General features: G+C 47.2%; 2 protein-coding genes across 13 annotated transcripts in view; both read left to right on the forward strand.

Annotated features, from left to right (window-relative positions):
- The window catches only part of CALN1 (calneuron 1), a 522356-nt gene that overhangs the window by 260427 nt on the left and 241343 nt on the right, over positions 1-20586 (forward strand). For all 12 annotated transcript variants that reach the window (XM_035718174.2, XM_035718175.2, XM_035718178.2 and 9 more), the window contains one exon: positions 16680-16823. In XM_035718174.2, coding sequence (XP_035574067.1) covers positions 16680-16823 — 144 coding nt within the window. The remainder of the gene's footprint in view (positions 1-16679; positions 16824-20586) is intronic.
- LOC112646098 (nucleoside diphosphate kinase A-like) lies at positions 6040-6722 on the forward strand. Its single transcript, XM_035718180.2, has one exon. It carries the CDS (start codon positions 6082-6084, stop codon positions 6535-6537), a length of 456 nt encoding a protein of 151 aa, XP_035574073.1. The 5' UTR covers positions 6040-6081; the 3' UTR covers positions 6538-6722.

Raw genomic sequence — 20586 nt, forward strand, 5'->3', positions numbered from 1 at the left:
CCCAGGGCGTGATCCTGGAGACCACGGATCCAGTCCCACATCAGGCTCCCTGCATGGAGCCTGCTTGTCCCTCTGCCTCTCTCTCTCCCTCTCTTTGTCTCTCTCATGAATGTATAAATAAAATCTTTTAAAAAAATACTTTAAAAAATTATATTAGCTTCAGATGTACGACATAATGATTCACATTTGTGTATATTGCAAGATGATCACAGTAGTCTAGTTAATATCCATCACAACACATAGTCACAAAATTTATTTTCTTGCTTTAAAGATCTACACTCTAGCAACTTTCAGACGTGAATACAATGTTATTAACTGTGGTCATGCTCTGTGTTGCATCCCTATGCCATTTATTTTATAAATGGAAGTTTGCACCATTTTTAAAACATTTTTAAAAAGATTTATTTATTTGAGAGAGAGAGAGTGGAGAGTAAGGGGAGGGTCAGAGGGAGAGAGAAATCCTCAAGCAGCCCCCCCACTGATCTCAAAGCCTGACGTGGGGCTTGATCCCAGGACCCTGAGGTCATGACCTGAGCTGAAATCAAGCGTTGCCGCTTACCCGACTGAGCCACCCAGGTGCCGCTGGAAGTTTGTACCTTTGGCCACTGTCACTTATCTTGTTCACCTTGCCACTCTTCCCACCTCTGGCAACCACCAATCTGTTCTCTGTCACTGTGAGTTCCAGTTTTGTTTTTGAATTCCAAAACAAAGTGAAATTACATGCTATTTGTCTTTATGTGCCTTGCTTCACTTAGCATAAGGCCCTCAAGCTCCATCTAAGTCATTGCACATGGCAAGATTCCGTTCTTTTTTATGGCTGCGTAATATTCCATTGCATATATACACCCCACATCTTTGTTATCCATTCACTCATACATGGGACACTTAGCTTGCTTCTGTGTCTTGGCTGGTGTGCATAACGCTGCAGTGAACATGAGGGGCATATATCTTTTTGAGTCAGTGTTTTCATTTTCTTTGGATAAATACCCAGAAATGGGATTGCTGGATCATATGGTAGTTCTATTTTTAATTTATTGAGGAACCTCCATGCTGTTTTCCACAGTGGCTTCACCAATTTACACTCCCGCCCACAGTGCGCAGGGGCTTCCTTTACTCCACAGCCTCGCCAACACTTGTTATTTTGTGTGTTGGTGATGATAATAGCCATTCTGACAGGTGGGAGGTGATACCTCATTGTGGTTTTGATTTGCATTTTCTTGGTGATTGGTGATGTTAAGCACCTTTTCATGTGCATGTTGGCCATCCGTATGTCTTCCTTGGGCAGAGGCATCTTTTTAACACACAAATGAGACCATGGCATTCCTTTGCTCAGCAATGTGCTGTGGCTCCCATCTCAGAGTAAAGCCCAAAGTGCTGACGGTGGCCTACAAAGCCCTACACCATCTGCTTTCCCACCCTTGTCTCTCCCCTGTCACCACCTCCTTCTTTTCCCCCCTCACTCACTCTACCGCACCCAGGTCACTTGGCCTTCTTTTGTTGTCCAATTTATAATTTTAATTCCCTTCATTTTTAAATTTCAGAACTAGAATTTGGATAGATGTGTGATGTACAGTCGTAACTTAATATGTTCCAAGTTCTCAACTGATTATTGCAGCCCTGTAAATTAAGTCTTCCATCTTTTTCTCCATGGGTTGAAATGTTGCCTTCGTCATGCTGTTTACTTCAGTGATCCAGAAGTCCACATGGACATGTGTGGCACCTCGGCATCCTCCCAATGGGATCACAGGTTCTTCAGGGGTGATCAGGAATGGTGTGTGTGTGTGTGCAAGTGCGTGCACTTTGTATTTCTGGAATAGTTGGCTTACTCTCTTATGACTCACTTAGGATTCAGTTTCTGAGTAGAATTCCTCAAGCAATCCCACCCTCCACCCCCCACCTCTTCCGAGCTGCCCTTATCTTACTGGAGGTCTGGCTGAGGTCAGTTTGCCTCAGCTGATTTTGGTGTTATTTCTCACACTGGAGCCATTGTGAGGCTTTGAAAATAGTCTTTTCAGAGGTGCAGACTCATTTTGATAGAGAACCAGCATGTTAAAACAAAATGAGAGAGTTGGCAATTTTAAGCAAATAAATTGCTTCCTATCGATAATGGGATATTTATGCAGCCTGCAGTGGAGAGCAATTTCTTTCGTATCCAGGCCCTTTATCAGTGATCAGGACAGCTGAATGCAGTAGGAAGTGATGTGGCCAGGAGCTGATGGGAAGACTGCTGTGTGGGAACTCGGGGAGCTGTGGGAGCGAGCTGCCCTATGGCCCTACGCCGAATGGCTGTGTGTCGGACCACACCTCCTGCACCTGTGCTTGCCTTTACTAGGGGAGCTTGGGCTCATGTCGTCTCCATTTCACCTGGCTGCTGCTCTTTTTCCTTTCTCTTTCTCTTTCTCTTTCTCTTTCTCTTTCTCTTTCTCTTTCTCTTTCTCTTTTCTCTTTCTCTTTCTTCTTTCTTTCTTTCTTTCTTTCTTTCTTTCTTTCTTTCTTTCTTTCTTCTTTCTCTTTCTTTCTTTTTCTTTCTTTCTTTCTTTCTCTTTCTTCCTTCCTTCCTTTTTTTTTTTTTTGGTAAAGATTTTATTTATTTATTCATGAGAGACACACAGAGAAAGCTAGAGACATAGGCAGAGGGAGAAGCAGACTCCCTGTGGGGAGCCGGTGGAGGACTCAATCCCCAGACTCTGGGATCATGACATGAGCTGAAGGCAGATGCTCAACTGCTGAGCCCCCTGGCACCCCCACTTGACTGCCTTTCTTGAAGCAGCAAGCACAGGGATTGCTCAGTGGAGAAGTGGGAAACAAGACAATCCCAATACTGGAGCTGTGCTGGACACAGACATCAATTCAGGGGCAACAGGGAGAGCCTAGGACCAGCTCGGGAGGCTGCTAGGGGAGAGTCTGATGTGGTGATGTGCTTAGTGTCAGAGAATAATAATGAGACAGTGGCTGTCCTGGGGAAGCCAAGACATGGCACAGGTCAGGGCTTCTCCGAGTATGGGTCCTGAACCATCTGTGCATAGTGAGATCCATTTAGTGACCTGGGGTGTGCGTCAAAAAGAAGAAAGAAATAGAATAGAAAGCACCAGAGCATGTCCCACACTGAAAGGGTGTGTGCTATTTCAGGAAGTGTGCGTTCAAAGAGGTAGAAAATGAAGCTTTGAGGTGCAGACTCTGGGGCTGGAAGACCTGGGTTCAGATCACTGCCCTAACCCAACCACGTGGCCTCGGGTGAAGGGTAATGACACAACCTGCCTCATGAGGTGTCATGAGGAATAAATGAGCTAATATTCCAAGAGTGCTTAGACCAGTGCCTGGTACATACTGAGCAGGTGATCAATGTTAGCTGTGACACAGTGGTTGGAACCAGAAGAGATTGCTGGGAGTTGATCATTTGTTACCTATACAAAAGCAATTTTACATGGTTCAACCTGGTACACACACACACACACACACACACACACACCTTCTGCAAGTACTACCGTGACATTATGCATCTGTCATGATGTGCAGTGCGTTTCATACTGTGGGTTGGAATAAAAAGACTGTGCTCTGCTGGCTTTCCCTGGCAAGGGAGTGGATATGAGGCATCAGTTTTCATAACCAAGTGTGATAGTTTTGTAGAGCTTTTGCTCTGGGGGAGCCCATGGCATGCTCTTCCCTTCCTTGTCATTTCAGGCTGGAGAGGTGTGCTGGGCTCCTGAGAGCTCCCCTTTACCGAGTTGTGCATCCAGAAGAGCCCATCTCCTGTTCAACCCTGGCCTCCTTCCTGGCTTTTCTTGAGTCCCGTGTACCGGGCTGTCCAGAGTCTTCTCCCTCTCCGTGAACTGACACAATGAAAACAAAGCTGTATTGCCTTTAAAAATAATCCTTTTCTCATTAAAAAACAACAGCAGTAAGAGTCCCTCACATTTTCTTGGGCTTACTGGTTGGCCTCCTGTTGTAAAGTTATGTTCTGTTTTACAGCCTAGGAGAGATGACAGAGGTCAGGAGAAGGACTCGGTGTCGAGAATGATAGCCTGCAGGAGTCCAAGAAAGTCCGACTTCCAGCCACTAGGGTGCCCTCCCGCCCCTTCCCTTTGGCTCCATGTGGATGCCTCCTCTTCCCAGTTGGGTGGCCTCTCCACTCTTCTACTTTGGTTTCCCAAGACACGGTCTTCAGCATCTAGGACAGTGCCTGACACACAGAGGGTGCCCAAGAAATATGTGTTGGATTGAAGTGAGCTGAACAGATATTTTCCTTCTCAAGAGAATTTCTGAGACCCTTGGGGAGGGGAGGGGGCACGGGGCACTCCTGAGAGGTCGTCTCCTTCTCTCCACTCAGGTTGCTTCTGGTTTATTTCTGGAACTTGGATCTTATTCTTCTGGCTTCCACATTGGTGCTAAATCCACAAAATGATTTTGTTTTCTCAGATGTTAGTCTCTGATCTCAGGATATTAACGTTCATGGCACATGAACAGCATGATTTAGTGAAAAATTAATTGTATTAATGATTAGCATGTTGTACACAGATAAATTCCACTCGATTTGCTGCTTGCAATATTGCCTTATGTGCCCAATGATCCAGGGCCTTCTTTCTATTTTGGGCTATTTGCCTCTTTTTCACTGATAAGGTGCTTATTGCTGTGTGAGAAATGTCCCCTTCTGTGCGGAGGCACCAGACTTGTCCCCGTGAAGCTGTTCCGTCTGCTGGGCCCTGGAGATGTCCTGGCTCCTCCTGCAACAAACTGCCCGGCACCCTGCCCGAGGCGCTATCCCAGTCTGGAGTGGGGAGCACAGCTCTCCCCACACACCGCCTCTCCTTCTCCTGGCAGGGGAGCCCTCTTCCCCTCTGAGTATAGGCAGTGTGTGTGTGTGTGTGTGTGTGTGTGTGTGTGTACACGCATGCACATGCATGTTCCTGGGCGCCTCCTTTGGGCCAGGCTGAGTGTGGGGTTTACTCAAAGTCCGTGATTACCCTGCAGGTCTTTCTAGACGATATCTGAATTGTCTTCCTCCCCTTGCCACCCTTGTTTATGAACATCTGGATCTTGAACTTGAGGAGGGGATTCCTCTCTAAGTGATAGCTGGATGAAAGGTATATATCATAGGAGATTGGGATTCTCTGCCTAAAAATGGTGTGAAATGGAGGATGGTGATAACTGCCTTTTGGGGAGTGTGATACTGTGATAAAATAGGAAATTATATTTGATCTTCTTGCCTGGTTGTGGGAGCTCCTAAAACCCTGGGAACCTCTGCAGTGGTCAGTGTCTTTTCTCTGCTAATGAGATGACCGGTGGCTGGTGTCCTTGGATAGTTTCAGGGTGGGGGCTGGTTGCCAAAAAGACTAAAGTATTATTAGAGGGTGGAGCTTTTAGCCCCACCCCAACTTCCGGGGAGAGGAGAGGGCTAGAGATTGAGTTCTGTTATCAGTGGCCAGTGATGTACTCAGCCATGCTCACGTCATGGAACCGCCATAACAACCGTAGAGGACAATGTCCAGAGAGCTCTGGGGCTGGTGAACACATGGAGGTGCTGGGAGGGTTGTGCCCAGAAAGGGTATGGACACTTCACGCCCCCTGCACCCCTTCTGTACCTTGTCTTGGGCATCTCTTCCATGTGACTGTTCCTGAGTTGGATCCCTTAAAATAAACCAGTAATTGTAAGGGAAGAGCTTTCCTGAGTTCTGTGAGGCATGCTAGCAAATTATCAAATCCATGGTGGGTTTGGAGGAACCCCAGACTTTATAGCCAGACAGGCAGAGAATGGGCGGATGGACTGGCAGCTGGTGTCTGAGGTGAGGAGAGTTTTGTGGGACCTAACCCATGGGGTCTGCACTAACTGTGAGTAGCTAGTGCCAAAAGTGGATGAAATCACTGGACACTGGCTTGGTATCCAAGGAGTTGGAGACTTAGTTGGTGTGGGACCCCCCACCCCCGGTCCCCAACCCAGACCGCCCCCTGCCAGTTGGTGTCACAAGTGTCATGAGTAGAAATGGATACTGGTGGGCAACTTGGCAATATGTATGAAGGGCCTTAAAAATGTTCCTGCCCGGGCGGCACCAGAAGGAGTTGCGGCGGTAGCAGCTGGAAAGGACCATGACCAGCAGTGAATGCACCTTCATTGCCATCAAGCCTGATGGAGTCCAGTGCAACCTCGTGGGAGAGATCATCAAGCGTTTCAAGCAAAAGGTATCCTGCCTCATTGCCATGAAATTAATTCAGGCTTCTGAAGACCTTCTTAAAGAGCACTATATTGACCTGAAGGACCTTCCATTCTTTGCCGGCCTGGTGAAGTACATGCAGTCAGGGCCTGTGGTTGCCATAGTGTGGGAGGGCCTGAATGTGGTGAAGACAGGCCGAGTGATGCTCGGGGAGACCGACCCTGCGGACTCCAAACCTGGGACCATCTGTGGGGACTTTTGCATCCAAATTGGCAGAAAGATTATCCATGGCAGCGATTCTGTGGAGAGGGCGGAGAAGGAGATTGGCTTGTTCCAGCCTGAAGAGCTGGTGGATTACAAGAGCTGTGCTCAGAACTGGATTTATGAGTGACAAGTGATGAGGGAGCAGACCTCAGTGGTTTGCCCGTTCCATTCCCTCTCCCTCCCATGAGCAAGGGGCCAGGCTCTTGCAAATTCAGTTATTTTTGAGAACTTCCTTATAACCTGGAGGAGACCTCTTGGAACTGGGAGTGCTCCCTGTACAGTATTATGGGCTGCCATCAGATTAAAATGTTTCATCCCCCCCCCCCCCAAAAAAAAATGTTTCTGCCCTTTGACCTAGGATTTCCATTCTGGGATATTATCTTAAGGGAGGGATCATCAAAACACATGCAAATTTCCCTACAAAGACTACTGTAGCAGTGTTGCTTAAAAGTGGAAGTGATCTAAATGTCCCAGACTAGGAGTTTGGGGGACTCAGTTGGGCTATAGGCATATTATGGAACATGATGTAGCCATCAGAAATGATGTTTTATTTTTTATTTTATTTTTATTTATTCATGAGCGACACAGAGAGAGAGAGGCAGAGACATAAGCAGAGGGAGAAGCAGGCTCCATGTAGGAAGCCCAATGTGGGACTTGATGCTGGGGCTCCAGGACGCCCTGAGCCAAAGGCAGACAGACACTCAACCACTGAGCCACCCAGGTGCCCCCAGAAATGATTTTTTAAAGACTAATAACACAGAAGATCAAAATGATTGTATGCTAAATGGAAAAAGTATATATAAAGCTATAGAGAGTGCAGAATCCAAATTTAATTAAGAATATTTGTATCTGGGATCCCTGGGTGGCGCAGCGGTTTGGCGCCTGCCTTTGGCCCAGGGCGCGATCCTGGAGACCCAGGATCGAATCCCACGTCGGGCTCCCGGTGCATGGAGCCTGCTTCTCCCTCTGCCTGTGTCTCTGCCTCTCTCTCTCTCTCTCTGTGACTATCATAAATAAATAAAAATTAAAAAAAAAAAAAGAATATTTGTATCTAAAGAGTTTGGAATAAAATGCCCTAATACTGTTTTTTTTTTTTTTTTCCTAACATGTTAACCATGGTGATTGCTGACTGGAGAATTATATTATTTCTTTTCTTTATACATTTTGGGGGCATTTTTCATAAGCATACATTAATGTGTAACCTGCAAAATGTTGCCATTTTGGGGGCATTTTTCATAAGCATACATTAATGTGTAACCTGCAAAATGTTGCCTTCCTGGGCGGGTCCAGCTCTGGTGTTTGGACCCCAGAGGCCAGGTGCAGAACCCCTCGAGACAGAACACTTCCCTCCCTCTCTCTCCACTCATCAGCCTGTCTTTTTGTCTGAAGACCCTCCAGCCATTCTCACTCTCATACATACTCACATCTAATTTAATGATTTTCCTTCCAACCCTGCCTGGAACATTCTGTCCCACATGGGGTGCCCCTGGCTGGGATGGCCTTTCATTGTTAGCAGCTGGTCTAATCTGCTTTGTTCTTGTACTGTTGGGGAATTACCCATCCACTAAGCAACCGGGCATCCTAACATCAGTTCAGCTTTATCTGCCCAGGTGTAAAATTTGGGGGCTCTGTCCTTGCCCTTAACCCTTAGAAATGCCCCCAACTTTATGGCTGCCTGGTGCTACCCAATTTTAGGAAAGAAATGATTATTTTTCCTGTCCTGGGATCCTAAGTCTTTGTCTAATCTCACCACCTAGTAAGTTAGTTACTAAGATACTTTTCTTTCTGAATGCTGGAGAGGGAAGCAGTTGGCTTTGCTTTTAAATTCGAGGTGCCTTTGGGCCATGAGGTAATGAAAAAGGCCTGAGATATCCAGTATGAGCAGCCCCTCACTGGCCCACCAGCTTTCAGTGTTGAGTCTTCAAAGTTTTTCAACACTGCCCCTTTTCTGCTCCCAGGGTTACCAGTGACTCAGGGTAGGTCTGGCGCCAGGGAACATACAGGAGCCCTACTCCACTCTGGATGCTAACCTTAGATCACAGAGACAATTATGCTGCCTGGGAGGATGGTGACTACCGCCAGCCATATCTGTCCTTTTGCAAGTGCCTCCCGACAGGGGGCCTTGCCTGTAACCAGGAACCTGGACCCAAAGAATGCATCCCTTATGCCCCCTTGCCCATGCTGTGCCTTTGCTGGAAAACCCTCTTTGTCGCATTGACTACAATTCTCAGCCTCCTTCCAGGTTCTCCTAAGGCTCACCTTGCTTTGTTTGGGACAAGTTATGCTCAAGACTGAGATTGCTTTTGTCAGTAATTTATTTAACCAGGTTCACTGTGGGAATAATAATAATAATAATAAAAATAATATTTTATAAGCTAATAGCACACAGGGTAATGTCTCCTAATAAGCCAATGAAGAGATAGCATACTTCAAGCTAGTAACAGATTGATTATGCAATCATTCAGGCAAAGAGGGAGATGAAAGAAATAAAGTTCAAATTTAATTGGAGGTGTACCCTTCTATGAGTTGGTTCTCAGTAGAGTCAGCCTTCTAACTAAGAGTTGGATATCAGGTGCCAGCTTAGGTGTTTCACTGCTGGGGCATGTAGCTAGCAGGTGACGGTATGTGTGTTGGCAGGTAAGGCAGGCTGCTCTGAAGCTTATTATTCCAGGGACTGTTACATGGCTTGTACCACTGCCTATGAGGGGAAGACTTGCCAAGGCAGAAACAGATGTCCCTTCTCTTCCTGAGACTGTTACATGGTTTAAACACCACCACCAAGCAAGAGTAGGTTGGCAATGGCAGGAGCAAGTGTCTCAAGATCTTTGGAGAGTCGCTTAGATGCAGCAAAGGGTAGCCTCACCCAGACCAAGTCCTCTCAAGGTACTGGTCACACCTCTTGATTTTTAAAATGGAAAAGTCCACCGCGTGATGGACACCATTGCCATTACCATGGTGTCAAGGATGCAACAGTCCTCTCGACTTCAGGTATAAGAGTTGGAGGAAGAAGGTCCCTATATCCAACTTCAAAACAATTTCATCAAAATAAGTTACTCAAGGGGCGCGGGAAAAAAAAAAAATAAGTTACTCAAAACAAATTCAAACAACAAACTTTGCCTAAACAAGCTTGCAAGACATGGATTTGAAATCCTAACAATTCAGTAGGCAACACGTCTCCTTCCTGTATATTTCTAGGTGTTTCTGTTTCAACTTCTCTCTCCTATCTCCTGGGAGAGATCGTCTTTTTTTCTCAAGTATCCTTTATACTTACATCCTTTACGCCTCCTTTGTGAACCATGATTCCACTTACACAGATAAATGAACAGAGAAATACAGAAATGCCTCTAGGGCTGGGACCCCTCATCCTGGGGCTCTCCTGTGTTCCACTATAGCGTTCATTACTGTCTAAGTCTATGGAAGGAGCATAATGAAAGAGCACTTGTTGAGATGGATGCAGTCAGGGTTCACACAGCAAATAACCTGGCCGTGAGGCTCCTTTAGCCCCCTGAAGACAGTGCCAAGAAAAATCCAGCTCCATAAAGTGCATTAACAGAGCAGTGCTGAGCCCCACCCTGCCCCATCTAGGTGGCTGTCCCCCAGTCAGTGTTATTCAATGCAGGGACGCTTCTGATCCCTCCTCCCCCCACACAAAGATCCTCCTTGGGGCCCCGTCCCCCTGGCCCTTGGAGCCCTCACCCCTGCGTTCCCTAATTATTGAAACCAATTAGTTGTATTTGCAGACTGATTGAGTAGAATTAAATTGGAGCTCGCTCACACTAAAGCTCACACTGGGATTAAACCAGCATTTTATATGCAATTATGGTCATTCTGTTCCCATTTTCCATTTTGATTGTATACTTAGCATTCCTGTCAGCAATAGGTAGTCCCTTATTTCCAAATGCTCACCACATCTGGCTGCCTGGTGTCTCTCAGTGCCCTGTATGCTCTGTGGTCAGAATGCCCCTTCCCTTCCCTCTCTGAAAGAAAAAGAAAAGTCACATGGCCCCTGCCAGCAGCTCCATGTTGCTGAGCTCAGACTCCTCATCTTCTCATAGACTCTCCGGTGAGGCCTCCAGGTGAGGGCTCTGCTTTTCACCTCTTAGCCAACCAGATGCTAGAACCCTCAATTTAAAAAGCAGTCTGATCCGGGGGCACCTGGGTAGCTCAGTCGGTTAAACGCCTAACTCCTGATTTCGTCTGAGGTCATAATCTCAGTGTTATGGGATTGAGCCCGGCGTCACATTCCATGCCCAGTACAGAGTCTGCTTGTCCCTCTCCCTCTGCTCCTCCTCCTGCTTGTGTTCTCTCTCTCTCTCTCAATAAATAAATAAAATCTTTAAAAAAAAAATCAATCTGGTTTCTTTTTTCTTTCTTTCGTTCTTTCTCTTTCATTTTCTTTCTTTCTTTCTTTCTTTCTTTCTTTCTTTCTTTCTTTCTTTCTTTCTTTCTTTCTTTCTTTCTTTCTTTCCTTTCTTCCTTCCTTCCTTCCTTCCTTCTTTCTTCTCTTTCTTTCTTAATTTATAACCACTGAGGGCTCCCTATGGCCTACAGCAGGGGTTTACAAACTAACTATAAAAGGCTGAAGTATGACTATTTCAGGCTTTGTAGGCCAAACCATCGCTGTCACAACTTCTCAATTTTATTCATATAGTACCAAAGCAGTAGACAGTAGACAAGAGTCACAGACAGTGTGTAGATGAGTAAGCATGGATGCATTCCAAAAAAACTTTATTTTCAAAGCAGGTGGTGGGCCAGATTTGGCCACTGGCCATCACTTGCCAACCAGTAGTGTGCAGAGTAAAGCTCGGCTCCCAAGGCCCTTTACAGTCTTGCCCTGGTGCACTTTTTCCCCTCATCTCTTCCTGTCAGGAGATTATGGTGTCAACTTTCACAGAGTTGTCTCTCTCATAATGGAAGGACATCCTTTGAGTTTTGTGTAGATTTGTATTATTGCTCTTGTCATTCTCTGGTATGAATATCCTGTCACCTCTCTGTTTGTCAGACTGGAATATAAGTTTCTCATAGCTTGGAAAGTTTCTTTTGCTACCTAACTGTTCTAGCACAGCATATGGCATACAGGAAGTGAATAGCAACTCTTCATTGAATGAATGGCCATATGAATCATCTCGAAAGATTCGTCTTTCACAGAGAAGGCAGAGGTCCTTCTAGATCTCTTTGGTCATTGACTCGGTCCCTGTCCTCTTAATTCTTCTAAATAAAAATCTGGAGGTTCTTATCTTGTATTTTCTGGTGCACTTCTGTTGGTATTCAATAATTGCCTTGCTGAACTGCATGTCTCCAGTTCCGCCATTTCTCAAAGACATGTATCAACAGAACACATCTTGGTCGTTAATAGAGCCATTGCTTCTTGTGCTTAGAACCCACATTCTTCCTAAAGACACATCTCTTTAGAGACTAAACAGATTCCGCATCTAATGGGGTTGAGATAGGAAAGGCTGTTGTTCCTCATTACCAATTGGAGTTTGCAAATTAGCACTGTGAGTTTCAGCCTATTCTTTAAGGCCAGAACATTAGGCAAAGAATATTGACTCTGGCTGATGTCTGGTGTCTGGTTTTCATCTGATGCGCCCTTTACTGAGCGGCCTGCCCGACAAGCCTGTTCTATATGAGAGCCCTGCCTCTGAGAGGCACTGTTCTCAGCCAAACTGACGATATCCCCAGGGAGTGTCATGGAACTTAGGAGGTGCTGTGTTGGGGATGCAGGTGGTACCGGTGGTGGCTTTGATAGTTTTAAGAAAACACACGTGCTGGTGTAGTGACAAGTTGATCTCCTGGGAACCTAGAGCATTTTGATTTCTAGTCCAGGCCTTGCTTGGCTCCAGAACATCAGGGAGGAGAGGTGCAGACCCCTGTGGGAATGCAGACTTTGGTTCTGGGAGATTCCATATGCAGAGTGCAGACTCCTGTTGTCAGAAGGTGTGCCTCACGATGCTTCCTTTCATGCTCCACAAACCCCTGTGGGAATGCAGACTTTGGTTCTGGGAGATTCCGTATGCAGAGTGCAGACTCCTGTTGTCAGAAGGTGTGCCTCACGATGCTTCCTTTCATGCTCCACAAAATGGCAGTTAGGCAGGCTCTCATCACCATCGCCATTGCCCCTTCTGCAGCCTGCAGAGGAATCTTGGAGGTGACGGAACCGCCTTGCTGGTGCCCGATCTGAGCATGAAATTGACTTAAAGACCAAAAGCACAGCATGCTTATGTAACCCTGAAGCACTGGGGACTGTAGCCCAGAGAGAGAATAAATTCCAGTGAAAAGCACACCACATTACTGGGTTGTTCCTAAAACTTGATCTGTGGTCGCCACTTCCCAAGGACGTGGAGAGGGGCCAGGGCCCCTCCGTCTTGCCAGCAGGCTGCCTATAGCCATAGGCAGGGGGATCCGGCCTGCTTCCGTCTCTCCGCTGTTTTTATGGGCATATTTCTCACACCCTGTTCTGCTATTAAAAATAAAAATAAAATGAGCCACACATCACATGTCTCCGGCTGCAAGACCCATTTCCTTCTAATAAGCTTCTTATTTGCCTGGGCTTCCCTACCCTGGAAAAATTAAATCCCCAGAGGCTCCTATTATGGATTTCTAGTGTTTTTTTCTTTTTTTTTTTTTCCCCTCCTATCTGTTATTTTGCCTTTTTTTTTTTTTTTAAAGATTTTATTTATTTATTCATGAGAGACACAGAGAGGCAGGGACACAGGCAGAGGGAGAAGCAGGCTTCTTGCAAGAAGCCTGATGCGGGACTTGACCCCCAGGACCCCGGAATCACGCCCTGAGCCAAAGGCGGATGCTCAACCACTGAGCCACCCAGGCATCCCTTCTATCTGTTATTTTGAAAGAAAATGAAATTAGGGGGCTTTGTCTGCTTCTGTTTGCATGTGCATGTGCACACACACGTACACACTCTACCTGGGAGCCAGGAGCAGAAATTCTGGGCAAACAGGGAAGTACAGCTTTGTCTCACTTACCTGGGGCCACAGAAAACAGAACTCTGAGTTGATCTGTACCTGTGCTGTGCTGTCTTGGGCTTGAGCAGGGCCGGCCTGACTACTTACCGCAGACAGCAAACCATGGGGGTTTGAAGCCTTAATGGAGCACGTACCTTCACGGCAGGGCAGTTTCGGGATGGTCTCCATCTGCTTCCAGCAGCCCAAGGGTGAGGTGACCTCGGAGTAGCCCAGGTAGTGAGGTGGGAGCCGGGGGGCATGCCCATACAGTCCAAGTTCACGAAGATCCTTGATCAGGCGTCTGGAGTATCCACTGTAAGGACACAGGCTTGTTCATTTGTGGATCTAGGGCATGCAGGGGGATCACAGGAATGAGCCTGTCACCATGTCGACAGAAAGGGATCGCCCAGTCAGAGTGATCGTAACAGCTGGGGAGCTCAGGATTGAGTCAGAGGGATGGGGAGCTGAAATGTGCCTCTGGAAAGGAGACTAAGGGGCGGAGCTCAGCATGCAGCTGACCATCCGGATGGTCCACCTGGGACCCTGGCCTCTTTGACTCCAGGTTGGGCCCCGTCATCAGCTGACATTTTCTCCTGTTGCATGGTATGTGCTAGATCCGAAGTAAACTCCTATTATAGAGGCTAGGAGGAGATCTAACCCCACCCATTTTTCAGATGGGGAGATGGAGGCGGAGGGAGAAGCCTGTCCCGGTTCAGGGCAGGGCCAGACTGACTTCCTTGTGGGCTGACTCCCACCTGAGGGGACCCTGCATCTGCATCCTCCTGCCCTTGGCATCTGGGTTCCGGTCATGGAGGCTGTGGTCTCCACCCCACTGTCCTCGAGGGCTGTGTGCCCTCACCTCAAGCAGAGCAGTGGCTCTAAGTTCTTTCCGGGCCACCTGGGACTTGGTAGGAAAACATATGGCCGCCTTAGGGAGTGTTGGGCATGTTTCATTGGTGAGAAAAGCCTGAAAGTGCAGACAAACCCCTTGATTCAGAATTTGGACCAGACTGAAATTTTTTTCTTTATCCTCAATGGAAAAAAGAGGGGTGTTTGAACAGTAGATTAATAGGGTATGAAAGAGAACACAGGCTTCCTGTTCTTCTCTTAAACACTTTAACAATGTCCACAGATCCCCAGAAAAAGTCTGGAAGGACTGTAGGGATCCTCGTGGCCAACCCAGCTCATTTTACACATGAACAATCCGAGGCCTCAGGGTTTGGCCGTGGACCTAATTAGCTAATGCGCCTGGCCAGGAGCCTAGGGTCCCGGCTCACAGGCTGGTCTTCTGTCTGCTGGAGCCCACACTTAGTCTCAGAAAGCATGCAGCGTGCAAAATTAGTATTGATAGCAAATTTGCTACTAATATGTGATCCTTACTCAAACCCATCCTTCAGAGTGTGGGTGGGAGTAAAAACAGGAACGAAGCCGATGAAGAAAGACTGTGATTTCTGCACCAAATCATCGTTATCTTTAGATGGGACAGGCTGATGTCCTGTGAAAGGAATGAATGACCCACCAAACTGTAGCAGAAAGGGAGAGAACATTGGCCAGGGTGGGCAAAGACATTTTTTGTGGACTGCACAGTCCCTAACTCTCAGCCTTGAAGGATGACAGGATTCAGGCAGGTAAAGGAAGGCAAGGTGTTTTGGGTGGGAGCCCTGGATGGGATACTGCAGCAGTCTGAAAACTGGGGGGCCCCAGAAATATCAGGTCCTCATTCTTGGAAACTGTAAATATTTCCTTGGGGAAAAAAAAAAAAAAAGGCTTTTGCAGGTATTATGTTGAGAGTCCTGAGATGGAGAACTTATCTAGGATTATCTGGGTGGGTCCTAAATGCCATCACAAGTGTCCTTATAAGTGGGAGGAAGATCACAGACAAAGGAGGAAAAGGCGATGTGGCCACAAAGGCAGAGACTGGCATGACCTGGCCACAAGCCACGAAATGCCGGCAGCCACCAAAGCTGGAAGAGGCAAGGGACAGATTCTTGCCCTAGGAGAGCACAGCTCTGTCCCCACCTTGATTTTGGGCCAGTGACCCTGATTTCGTACTTTTGCTTCCAGATTGTGAGAGAATACATTTCTGTTGTTTTAAGTTACAACGTTTGCAGTGATTTGTCACAGCAGCCCCAGGAAATCAAATGGGAAGGGACAAAGCTTGTTTGGGTCAGGGAGTGGTTTAAGGTATTTACTGGGACATAGATATTTCGAGAAGCAGTAGGTAAATGGGTTAGGGCCAGTGTCTTGTGTGAGTTTCCAGAGTTCCTGTCCTTCCTTCCCAACTGGAATGTAGGGCTCTGGAGGAGAACTGTGAGGCCCAACGGATTGTTGTTGGTTCTCTGAGAGAATTACTCTTTGCTCCTCAGGTACATACAGTCAATACTTGTTGAGTAGCATGATGAATGTTGGCAACCCGAGCTTGCACCGGGTTTATTGATGAAAAGTCAAAGCTAGCCACATCTGGTGCTCAGATAGCATTGATGAACCTGTCATCTTCAGACTCTGATCTCGAATTCCCCACGCCATGTCTTGTGGCCGTGTGATGTGTTAGGAAATGCTCGGCCAACCTAGAACTGACGGGCCTCGGGGGCTCTGGAGGGAGAATGCAGAACAAGCCAGGTTGAGGTCAGAGGATGGGTGATCCCCTGCCGAGTGGAATGGCCTTATTGATAGCAGAGTCAAATCCACTGCCAGCCTGGAATGTGATTAAAGATGCCTTTTGAGCTTTTATGACACTCTTATCGATCTGAGGTTGTTTATAGCCGCAAAACAGCTGTAAATTAGAGGATGAAATAAAAACAGCAGGATACGTAACTCCTATCTTCCTACTAGGTTAAAAAAGCCTTCTGCGCAGCTCCAACAGCAGCAGGGAGCTGAGATACGAGTCTGCGGAGGGGGACTGTGTTCTCCTTTCCGGTGGACGAAGGGCCCAAGGGGCAGCTCTGTCCTCACAGCTGAAACCTGCTTGCTCCTGCTCAGGAAGTGTCCTCGGCGAACCTGGGTCTCCGCTGGGACCACTGTCAAATTGTGCGCTGCCCGTGCTGTTTTAGGATGCTCAGGGGTGGTTTTCTTTTTTCCTTTCCCTTCCTTTCCTTATTTCTCATTTTGCTCTTTGCTCTGCCTTTTTTCCCTTTCCTCCCCCTTTCTTTCCTTTTGTTCCTCTTGTGGCCACTCTTTTATCTGCTTAAAGGGTTTTGACCTATTAGTATTTGTAAAGCAGTGAGGAGTGTTCAATATAGGATCACCAATAAATTCAATGCAAAAGACCAAGCCATGTGACCACCGGACTTTCTTTGCTTTCCCCTAGAGATTCGAGAGGCCTTTCGGGTTCTGGACCGAGACGGGAATGGCTTCATCTCCAAGCAGGAGCTGGGAATGGCCATGCGCTCTTTGGGGTACATGCCGAGCGAGGTGGAGCTGGCCATCATCATGCAGCGCCTGGACATGGACGGTGAGCTCGGGGTACACGGCGTGCCCCCTGAGATGAGCCAGGCTCATTGGCGAGACCTTGGTTTTGAAAGGTCTTGCACTTGGACCCCAAAAGCTTGGTTTCATGTGTTGGTTTACATATGAGGGCTGGCTCGGGGTTTTTCAAACAACACTCCATGCAGTCCCAGGGGCCTGCAGGGGTGGTTCTGAGGCCGCCAAGGGAGGAGGGTGAGGAAGGAGGGCTGACCGGCGGAACAGCCAGGACAGATCTTTCCACCTGCCCTCCCTACCTTTAAAATAGCTTCACAGAGGTAGAATCCACATCCCCTAAAACTCACCCATTTAAACTGTGTGATTCATCGGCTTTTAGTGTATTCACAGATTTGGGGACCCAACACCATAATCAATTTTAGAGCACTGTCACCACTTCAAAAAGAAACTCTACCTTTGAGCTGCCCCCTCTCATCTCTGTACCCCCCAGCCCTAGGCGACCACTAATCTACTATCTGTCTCTCTGGACATTTCATATCAATGGAATCCTATGCTGTGTCGTCCTTTGTGACTGGCTGCTTTTACTCAGCATAATGTTTGCAAGATTTATCCCTATTCCAGCATGTATTTGTACTTTGTTTTTTTTATGGCCGAATCATATGCCATTGTATGGGTATAATAACAGCTTCTCCGCTCTGTGATTTACTTACTGGGTTTCTGTATACAACCTTGCTGGGGAAGAGGGTTTCACTGTGTTTTAAAAATTCTAGAAAGTGACACATTACCTCTTTCAGATTCTTTCCTGCTCCAAAACCTTGAGGCTGCTCCAAATCAGCTGTGACCCTCCTGACATTTAGATTTTGCCCTGGCTGAAGATCCAAGAAAAAAAAAAAACCCTTATTTTTGTTTTTTTCAACACACCCTCTCTCCCTCCAAAGAGCAGCTTGATCCCAGGCCTAAGGGGTCCAGAGTGGTGGGCATTAGGACTTTCAGGTAGAGCATGAAGTATACAAGTGAAAAACAGGAAGCAGGGCATAGGGTCAGGAAGTCCCTTGGAGGAGAGACCATGGTAGGGAGATGTTTGCTTGGCCTGCAGCTGATTGGAAGACACAGCTTTCTCCTGTTATCTTGCTGGAATTGCTGGAAGGATGATAACAAGGGTGACCATATGGTGAATGAACTCCAGCATCAACCACCAAGTGCAGCTGTGGGCATTTATTTTCTGGTTCAGGAAAGAGATGCTTCATCAGGGGTGTTCAGCCCCAGCCTTGTCTTTACCACTGATTGATTGTGACTCACTGGTGTCTTTGCAGGCCTGATTTGACCTTGCTTTATATTTAGCTGCTTGCTTTAGATATTTCTGAAAAGCTGGAGCAAAGCACATATCGTGTAGCAAAATCTGGTTTCCATTGACCCCCATCATCATTTCTGAGACACATTTCCAGAAAAAGTTTCCTCCTTAAAAGAATAGAAATCTTAATCTATACTTCCGTTTATGGGACAAAGATTCTGTGCTTTTGATTCTCTGCCCACAACTCCTATGACAAAATCTAGTCAAATGGACTACAAGCAAATAGAATTAGCAACATTTAATGAAAACGAGTCAGTCCTTTGTGTGTGAGTTATTCCTATGAAATCGAAGGGTCTTCATTAAGGTCAAACCTAGTGCTTTGTGTATTTACTCATTGGACTTCAGCTCACAGGGAGTTTTTATGTTGTTGCACATCTTCCCTGAATCCCTGAGGTCTTGGGGATCTTGTGTGTCCAAGGGACCCAGCAGGACCCAGGCAAAGCTTCATCCATATAGGATTCAGTTTAAGAGCTTCCAAGTTCCACCAACTTATTTACAACTTATCATACTCAGCCACCCATGCCAAAGGCAGAACTTAGCAGAACTTAAAAGGACTTGGCAATTTTCTTGTAGACAACTTCTCATAGTTCCTTTAACAAAAAGCTCCAGTTTAAAAAAAAAAAAAAAAAGTTGAGGTCATTGGCTGCTTCACCTGATGGTGATGCCATCAGGTGAAAACACATTTCTTTACTTTTGAAGTGCAGCTTCTTTGAGGTTTGGCTTTGTTGTCTACAGAAGATTTAATACCGAACGCGTGAAGACAGCTGCAATGTAGGTAGAAGGAATTGCCTACCCAGTTGGTTTATTAATTGCCAAAGTGTAAAAATTGCTAAGTGAGAGACGCCCAGTCTGGGGCTAAAGTGTGTGTCTTTTCAGAGTTCTGTCAATGATGCTGGTAAGTGGGATTTCTAGGGTACTGCATCCCAGATACGGATGGACTGTGTCTCAGTGTCTTTCTCTTAATGGATCTTTTGAGCTTCTGTTAAAAAAAAAAAGTCCTAATTATATCCTTCCTTTCTAGCTTCTGTAGCTGGGAGTTCTCCACAGAGATTTGGCCTTACTGAATTAAGCTATTCTTCAGCATGAAACTTGTGGAATGGCAGAAATTTTAGGGGAGTACTGCCCCTAAAATGGGGTGTTTGGGCTGGAGCTTGGGATTCTTAGCTGTAAGATGACGGTGCCTCCGGGCCCACAGACCCTGGTGTCCAGGGGCAGCGGGAGAGGTGGTGGTGCCTCCATCCATCCCAGCTGGCTGTGATTAGGAGCAGGTCTGGCCCACACACCGATCTGCTCTTTCTGGGGTCCCTATTGGTTTGCCCGACGGTGAGGTCATATCTTCGGCATGAGGCCCAGCTGGAATAGCCTGCGTGTGTCTGTGCAACCAAAGTTGACACATGAGGCTTTCATTAGGTGGTTCCTTGGGAGTGGGGTGCCTGGCCGGCTGAGCATGTAATAGTAACCTCCCTGGATTAGGGAGCTCGGCGGGATTTCCTGGACATGGAGCCCGCAGGAGCCAGACAGTTGCAGTCTGTGTGTAGAGCTGGTTTTCCAGAGGACACAATGGGAGGCAGCTGGAGGGTCTGGGATGGCTCTGTTGGCCTGTGGCCAGTTTGCCTTGAGTGCTGGGACTCTGTGCGTGTGTGTGCACACACGCATGTGCACTCTATGGGCAGATCTGCTTCCAGTTAAATAAACAGAAAACCAGAACGTGTGCCCTATGCCTGTTGCTTCCTCATCATCTCTTGACTGCAAAAGTTCTCTCTTGTAACTTTTAACTCAATTGCACACCCGCTGGTGCTTGGGGTTCTTCTCCCCTTTTCCGGCCTCTGCCGCTCAGGTGAATTTTGCCCTAACACCAGTTGGGAGTCAGGATTCACCTTTCCTGGGTGCTGTTTGCCAGGATCTCTCCCTCAGCCCAGAATCTGGAAGCCTGCAGCCCTGTCCATCAGGCTTGTGGGGAGTGGACTTTATTCCGGAGCATCTCAGTACTGGTTATGTCCCATCGTGGGAAGAATTAACAAAATAGCCAAAAAAAGTGTCTGTGAAGCTGACATCTTTTGTAGAAGCAGGATGAGAAAGGCTGCTCGCAAAGGACTGTGGCCCCCGTGGCCTCCCTGGGGCCTCCCCTCACCTACGTGTTTCCCATGGCAGCTCTGGGGCGCCCCTCGGAGCGTCCAGCCTCCTTCACCAGGTATCTTCAAGACCCAATGGCTATTTTTGGCTGTTTTCCAACTTCTAATAGTTTCCCCAACCACACCACTGGGGCCATCTGGAATGAATCCAGCTAGCTTTGCAAATAGTTTCCCGAAACAGTGAAACCAGGAGACATTCTCAGCAGCTTGTGGCCTTTGCTAGGGCCCCCCTGGCAAGTGCTATTGCCAGCCTCCCTCCCTGCAAGCTTCCCTCGGGCTCCCACTTACCCACCAGGAGTCCCTCTTTGAAA

Source organism: Canis lupus, chromosome 6 (genome assembly GCF_003254725.2).
Source record: "Canis lupus dingo isolate Sandy chromosome 6, ASM325472v2, whole genome shotgun sequence".
NCBI lineage: Eukaryota > Metazoa > Chordata > Mammalia > Carnivora > Canidae > Canis > Canis lupus.

What these genes read in the sequence shown, in the direction of transcription:
- LOC112646098 (XM_035718180.2), top strand. Translation starts at nt 6,082, where the DNA reads ATGACCAGCAGTGAATGCACCTTCATTGCCATCAAGCCTGATGGAGTC.